Source organism: Argopecten irradians, chromosome 5, assembly GCF_041381155.1.
Source record: "Argopecten irradians isolate NY chromosome 5, Ai_NY, whole genome shotgun sequence".
NCBI classification, from domain to species: domain Eukaryota; kingdom Metazoa; phylum Mollusca; class Bivalvia; order Pectinida; family Pectinidae; genus Argopecten; species Argopecten irradians.
In genome coordinates, this window is record NC_091138.1 from 43,234,458 (window position 1) to 43,243,115 (window position 8,658).

The 8,658-nt window shown below is 35.3% G+C and overlaps 1 protein-coding gene across 1 annotated transcript; it reads left to right on the top strand.

Moving 5' to 3' along the window:
• Nucleotides 1-2,958: 2,958 nt before the first annotated feature.
• On the top strand, nucleotides 2,959-8,564 carry LOC138323952 (cyclic GMP-AMP synthase-like receptor 2). Its single transcript, XM_069268908.1, has 2 exons — nucleotides 2,959-3,233; nucleotides 4,240-8,564. Exons 1-2 carry the CDS (start codon nucleotides 3,226-3,228, stop codon nucleotides 6,257-6,259), a joined length of 2,028 nt encoding a protein of 675 aa, XP_069125009.1. The 5' UTR covers nucleotides 2,959-3,225; the 3' UTR covers nucleotides 6,260-8,564.
• Nucleotides 8,565-8,658: the final 94 nt, after the last annotated feature.

An 8,658-nucleotide genomic window follows, 5' to 3' on the forward strand; every position in this document is an offset into this window, starting at 1 on the left:
CTTAATATATTTGTTGTCACACAGAGAGACTGTCTTGTTTTAGAACTTTTTATGTGTGATCTCATTTATGATTTTGAAATTGAGACATTTGATATAGACCAAAGTTATTTTCCTTTGTTTACAATGAAAGAGAAGTAACGCTGATAGATGAACCTTGCATGGATTTAAACATATGTGTATATTGGTAAAGAAAGGAAGAGAAGATTATTACTTTAAAAATATGCATATTAAAAACGTTGCAAAAATGAAGTGTGAGTGTGTTAGTATTATGGATGCTTTGTTACACTGTAGAATTCTAAAATACCTAAAAGTATGCATGTTTAAGGACCGTTTTCATTTATATACAGTTTGACTGGTTGGAACTACATTGGTAGTCATTCGTTTTTGAATTAATGACAGATCTGGTGATTTTATATTGTTATCAGGTGAGCCCAGACGTAGCATTCAAAGGCCCTATTAAAATCTGTAGGATTTATTCATGAAACGATTATTTTTACAAATGGTCCAAATAATCAAATTGCATAAACAAAAACGGCCTTGGTTTGAACAAACATTACTTTGCTCCATTAGCAGTAGTACTAGTAGGCACCATGCAAAAGTAGCTCTAAAGACGCCATGGTTTTTTATGGTAACAGCAAATGCTATACCTGTCTTACATGAATTGCCTCCCCTGCTTAAGTAAGTTGTGAGTGCTCCTGTGTAGCGGAAAAAAAATCATGGGAGAAAATTGAGAGCACATGGACCTGGCACAAATTTCTATCTATCATAATATATATAACTACAGTTGGTAGACATTCGTGCCAGGTCCCTGTGATAAAGAGGACTTGCATTATCAATTTAGTCAGTGTGATGTTCATGACAGGTATTTTTATTCAACTCTGAACAGGTTGAACCATAAAAACAGAATATTTGAATACTGTATATCTTCAGTTGTAAATGTGAATAATTTTTAGTACACACATAAATTTTTAAAGGAAACTTGTATGGAATAATGCTATTTCTGTTTGAATAATTGTTAATTCTAAAAGCTGGTACAGCAAGATAGAAATCAGAAAGTAGAATATTCATTCTTCATAGTTTGTGGTAGAAATGGTATACAAAAGTATCATATACTTTAAGGATGTGTGAAATATACTATACTCTGTATTTGAATTCATAGGGAACTTATTGTTGTATAAAATTTATGAAGTCAAAATAAATAAAGACATGTCAATAATAATGTATGCTTTGATCTCTTATTTATGAATCTCCATTGTTATAAACGTATATAAAATAGATAATTTTTCGACATGCTAATTGAATTTGATAATATTCTCTATTTATTGTATTTTAATAAATTCATAAATATTATAAATTTCATTTCAGTAACACATAATTTGTCATAACTAAGTATTCAAATACGCTATACATGTAAATGAAAATCGGTTTTAGTTGGAAACATAATTTAACGCGAATTTGTGCAAATTGTTTGAAATCATGGTACAGACGTGAATAGATACACAAATTATTTAATAAGTATATTCTGGTAAATGAAATTGTTCACGTTCTACTTTCCAAAGTATGATGATTAGGGTTTAGTTAATTTCTTTAATTTCTGATACGATTTTAATACATCAAGTGATTCAGAGAAAATAAATTTGAATTCCATACCAGAAAAAAACTAAGGTAGCCCATGGATCGAAAAAATGGTGAAAATATACAGCATCTTAATTTTCACTTCTCCATAACATCTCTCTATTCAGCTAGGAAAAGAAAGTGTGGCGTTTCTCTTTCTATTATCACAATAACTTAAGTGTTTCAAGGACGTGTACAATACTTATAAACAATTCGTAATTTATACTGTCAAAGTGAATCATATAGTGTAATGCAGGCGAAATTGAAATTAACTAAGCATTTCTCGACGACAGGGAAGTACATACATGTATATACATATGTATATACGTAATTAAGTAATAAAAAGTGGTCCGGATACTTTACTTTAAACGTGTTTCATATGAATTCTTCAAGATGAATTATTAATTTTCTGTAAGCTTTCCTTTCATGTTGATTGTTTCCAGAAATCAGCCTAGAATAATTCATAATATCCTGCACAATAGCCTATAATATGATTGAGTTCTGTATCAGAAACTCAAAAGTGACATTTTATTCGTGACTCGTTTTTGTAGCCAGCGTATTTCCACATTGGATCAATGAAATTTATTAATTTTTTCAAATTTTGTTTCCGAAAGCCAACATATCACGTTGACTCATTGTCAAAATAACACCGATCGTATTGAATCAATTATACGCAAAAGAATGTCCCAAGACAAGTTATATCTTAATGTATTAATACATGTTACTGGTTTGGTTGGTTTTACTCCCTGTCAACAGCAATGGTCATTTAAGGACATGCCAGGTGTGCTGGCGGAGGAAAACCGCAGTTCCCGGAGAAAAAGCACCGAGTCAGCGGCCAGTGCCTGCACCCTGCCAAATGCCCCACAAGGGATTCGAACACGCAACCAAATGGTGTAGAATTTATGGTAATGTGTATGGGGACATCTAAACCAGTCGGCTTATGTTAATGTCTGCATGTAATAGGTATCTTCAAATTCCCAAATGACGAACATTTTAAAACACCTGTGTACAATCATGGGTATGAAATTAAGACCATTTTTAAAATCCTTCTTATTGGATATTATTTTGATAACGCTATATGAAACTTAAGTTCCACGTTCGTCAAATAAATCATTAGTTCGATCAGTAAAAAGTATCTTTTTGTCAAGATACTACGGCAAAGTTTGCATTAAAAGAGAATATATAATCTATTAATCATTTACCGGAACATCTTATGAAAATCCCCGGTGTATTTTTTTAGATCATTAACGACAAATCTTGAGTCTCGAGCACCGGGCACTACAACCCACTTAACAAATACTTACAAAATTCATCTTTGTGTATTTAAAACACGATATAACATATATATGTATACATAGTTTCATAAGGGTATGGACCGTATAAAATGTGCAGCTGCAGTCAAATCGGTTAAATGAAGGAAGGTGGTACCAGGCATCTTAGAATACAAAACCGGATGTATAAGATAATACTAACTATTTTATTGTGATTCTGAATTAATACGAAAAAGTGAACATGCAGAGCATACAAAGGGTATTTTTGAAAGTGGTATTTCAGTGTTGGTTTTGCTCTCAAGACTTGGAACTGAACTAGAGGTTGAAGATTTCGGCAAACATGGACAGGTAAGAGTTGTAGAAAACAATCTCATGCATTCTGGTGGTTAGTACCTTCCTGGACACAGGGAGCTGATTATTTTAAAATTTGGACCAACCAGAGTGTCCTTAGAGATGGTTGTTAGATCGGTAGAGGCCTATTAATTTTGGGTCCAGACAACAACATAAGGATGCTACGATATTTATCTAAAACGGTCTATTGGCACTCTGATGGGTCATTGTATAAACTGTAACTAACTTATTTTCAGATCCCTGTGTTCTTGGACGGACGAGTCATGAGCCTGGTCAATATTTTACAGGGACTCGACACATTAACGCGACAAGAAATTGAAAAAAAATATATACCCCACTCCTTTATAGTTTGATATTTCAGAGACACTTTTTGGTCTGAATGCAAGGAATCTGAACAATAAGGTAACCGTCTTAGACAGGGTTTTGATCCTAGTTATACAGACACCCATAGTGACCAATTTTACACAGTCATATAGATGTGTATGTATTCTGTATAACTATAGAATCAGAACCCTGTGTACTGGTAGTAAAATAATATATTACAAAATAGGTTCTAGATCGTCATATACATATACGTACAAGGCACAGTTTTATTTGTCAGCCTTCAAATACCTCAATATGAACTGTAACGTCAATTTATACTTCAAAGGTGCTCCATCACCGACAGAGTGTTAAACGATACTCATCATTTGAACAATAATTGGTTGTTTACTCATGTAATTGTATTTCTGATTAACACGCAAAATCAAATAAAATAAATTGATTTGCTCCTGGTAGATTTTTAGGTCGGTGACCCGAGTTCAATTCCTAGACAGGGAACTAGACAGGGGTGTGAGTTTATCCCTGTTCTTTTACACGTCCATTATAATATTATCGAAACTGAAGACTAGTTTGAATAGCGATACATACACGCGAATAAAAAATAATGTTTTTCGATCATATTTACTTGAATATTTAGAATTTTGAATGCAGTCTTGTATATCTACAATATACATATTTACAGGCTCTTGGAGATGAACGGAAGACTCAATGATAACCAAGAAAATACCCGGATGTCCATACTTTTATCCAGATTCCTGGACCGAGAGTTCCACGTTGGGAAAGAGGTAGTCTCATTTAAAACGAGAAATCTGGTTGCTACGGAATGGTTGTCAAATGATGACGATGCTAATCTCCACGAGTTTCACACCGGCAGTCGCTCGGAGGGAGTTCATATCAAGAATTCCGATATTGACATAATGTACATCGACAGACTTGTGAAAGTGCTCTATCCTGATCAGTCTATCTCCCAAGCCGATCAGGATAAGACCATATTTCTGATCAGGGGGACGGAGAACTGCCGGCCTGGCTTTGTGGCTCTCGAGTTAGGTAATATAGGGAAAAAAGGTCGACCGGCGATACCGAACTCAATTGTCAAAGTTGATCGTAGATTATTCATATCAAGCGATAAGTTCAGATATGAATCCAGTAAGTTATTCACATCAAAAGGTATACATAGTATGCCTAACGGGCCAAGCAATACGGTGGAGATACTGACTGGGATCGACTCTGTCATCTGCTTCCCTTGTGATAGTTGGCCTCGAGAAGCCGAAGAGTGGCTGTCGCGCTCGCGTCTCCATGGATGGCCTAGTGAAAGACTGCTCAGGAAAATTAGACGAAAAGGCTGTCATCTTGTCCCAGTAGGGGATAAATGCTTCCAGAACACTCTGTTGCAGTGGCGGATCACCTTTGTGACAACAGAACGACGCCTGATCCATTCGCTAAGTCACATCCAATTCCAAATCTACGTACTGTTGAAGTATTTCCTGAAACAAATCCAAGGTACATTGAAGGATACAATCGGCGATGCAGACATCTTGTGTTCGTATTTCATGAAAAATCTCGTCTTTTTCGCAGTCGAAAATACCCACCCAATGTTCTGGCAGGAGAGAAATCTATTTTACTGTTTTTGGTTTTGTTTCAACATGCTTATCGATTGGGTACGGCTGGGCTTCTGTCCAAACTACTTCATCCCTACCAATAATATGTTTCAAAGGAAAGTCCATGGACAACACCAACGAATGTTATTGGATATTCTGAACAACTACCACGGAATGAAATGGCTGTGCCTTTCTGTGGGGCAATGCTTTCCTCCTATCGCAAATAGTCTTTTCAATGACAGAACACAAGCCGATCTTCTGGAGTCAAGTATTTCACAAGACATCGATTGCAATATGGATGTCACAGTCATGATGTGTTGCCGTAAATCTTCCCTTGCTCTTCGCAATCCTGTGAAAAGGATGACGAAAAATCTACATTTGCTTTCGAAATCGCAAAAGGAATGCGACGAAGTCAGTTCCTACTGTTACGCCATAGATACACTGTCTCAAATGGCGGGTCAGAGGGTTTTCACAGAAATCACCGACCTAGGACAAGGTAACAAGGCAAGGTACAGGAACATCAGAAAATGCAAAATATGGATGGCTCCATGGTCATCACTCGGAACAAACATGCTGTATCAAGCTACTTTTAAATTCTTGCTGGGAGACTTCAGGAAATCACTGGAGATGTGCACTGAAGTGATAAAGCTTACGTCTTGTTTCAAATGCAATGTAATACATAGGTCACCAGAGGAGAGAGCAAAGTATCTTAAGAAGTACTCGGGACAAGGGCACGATATGCTTTCGAGGTGTAAAAAGGAATTCATCGACATCTTAATGTTTTCGAAAAAAGAACCATGGCTTTGTCTTCCTCAGCTTCGTCCAGAATTATCGAAGTGTAGGCATCATTTACACGTCTCGCCCCTTCCTTACGCCCTTTTTCTCACATTTCTGTGCTTCCATGAACTCGGGGACACTAGTTCAAGAGATGCCGCACTAAACGACTTCATAGTGGTCAAGTATGACAAAGAACAAGGCGGACACCTGAAAAAGATGGTTCACACACTGCTAGGAATCTGTCACCAGATCGCGGGAAACGGTTACATGGCGGGCAAGGCATTTCATGATTCAAAATTTGCTCCAATCGCAAGCAACTATCCCTAGAGTACATGCTATTTTATATCTCATCATTCTGTTACAAAATCGTAGGAAGCACACACGTTGTCGTCAGGGTCACTAGATGCAGTTTAACCTGTCAAAACCGGCCCTTGTGAAATCCAGACACCTCTAGGTCCTATCTGCCATATTCCTTCTTAATTTAATAATAAACCTGCATAATCAATAACCTGTATTTACCGACAAAAGCAAGTTGGTTGTGTTGACATGTAGTTTAGTTTTACACTGTTATAAGTAATATAAAACGAATTTCTTGATATTCAGAGTATGAAATCTTATCTTAACAAAAAAAAAAAAAAAAAAAAAAACATTTCCAAACGGCGACCCTAAAATTGCATATACATGTACGTTCCAACCGAGAAATGGATAGACGCCAGCCTCTTTAAATAGCTAAAAGCTATATATACAGAAAATTCCTAACAGAATCGAAGAAAGAATTGAAATTGCTAGTAAACTCAGTAGTATTTTCTTGGATGAAACATTTACTCTGGCATGAAACTCGAATAGTCTATGACGTATACGTAGCGTATCCGTCATTAGACCTGGAGCCAACCGCAAAGGAGATGACGTGCATTATGAAATTAATACACGAAATTTTACTACCCAAATTCGTAATCGAAAATTTTTGTTGGCGCTTACAATAAAGTAGAACGTACATACATTGTATGCAAGACCATTTATTTTTATTTGAGTAATCAAATGTTAATTTTCACAAAAACTAACGAGAGTTTAGAAATACATTGATGAATAACAGTCTCGCGATGAGAAACTTGTTTTCCATAACTTTAAAATGCAACTTAAAAGAAAATGTACGATGAAAAGTAGTCCGAATTCGAAATCCGACGGAATAAAATAGAGCTCGGGGATATCGATGACTACCGAGAGACGCTGTACATGCATGTATGGGTGTGTAATGAAATTGTAAAACAAATAATATGTTCAAGATGCTCCACCGCTGACAAATGGTATTTTTTCTCGATAAAAAACATGAGCAGACGAATTAATATTCTTCTTCAATTAAAAAAGTTACTTACTTTAGACCATTACCACCATTGAAAAATGTAAGCTTCTAATTTTACTTCAAGATGAAAATATTAAAAATAATTAATTGCATCCCGGAAAAAATCCGTGGCACAATGAACTATATGAAATCAATTACCGATTGAGCATGGGCCAAAAGCAAAATAAATTATATTATTTTTTTGTGTTAGACATTTTTTATGTGCACGATTAAACACCAATTATTGTTGAAATGATGAGTACTGTATCCTCTATGATCTATCGGCGGTGGAACATCGATCAACTGCTATATACATGTAGTTTGATTTATAATGTAGTTTATTACATGATTTTTCTATTCTGAAACATATGTATGAACAGTAATAGGATAAATATTAACAATATACAATATGTGACAACTAGGCCAAAAATATCTTTTTAGGGTTCACTGACCGACCCTAATTTTTTCTGTACCTAAAAGAATACTCCTATTATAATAAATAGTTTTACTCACGGCCAATCTGAGCTGTTCATACCTTCTTTCTTAGTCAACTCTCCATTTATTCATTGTTAAAGATGCTCCACCGCTGACAAATGGTATTTTTTCACTATTAAAAACAGGATCAGACGATTTAGTATTCTTTACACCATTACCACCATTGAAAAGTTTGAGCTTTTAATTTTACTTCAAGTTAAAAATATGAAAAATTATTAATTGCATCCCGAAAAAATGCCGTGACACTATATCCTATATGGAATGAAGTACTGATTGCGCATGCACCACAGGCGAAATAAATTATTTTATATTATTATTTTTTGTGTCAATAAGGCATATATATACACGATTAAACACCAATTATTGTTCAAATGATTAACATCATTTATGCTCTGTCGGCGGTGGAGCATCTTTAAATAAAGAGTCAAGAGTGAAAGACACTAATGTTTAATCATTTTATTGATAAATAGCCATATTTTAGTAAACAGCTCACTATTGCATCTGAACTTGACAAAAAAAACCCTACCTACCGATCCTATTTTTTTTTTTGGCAAATGTAACCCTAAACAGACATTTTTTGGCCTAAGAAATATATATATACTATAAATACTTCATCTGTTAGCGAGTCTGAGGTTAAGTGGATTTATTAACCCTTAAGTGAATATCTCCTCAATTACCTATACAGACATTGTGAAGACTGCACTATTGTTTAAAACGGAAGTATCACATCCAAATGTCTGTACGAGCGTTTTCAACATTGACGCAATGGTGTTAGAATAAATGTGTCCAGGGCAAGAACATGTATGTCAACGTTATTCATTTAAACAATCTTTATACAAATGTAGCCCTTCATCTCTGCATGCTACAGGCCCAATGTCTTTAAGCTTTCTGT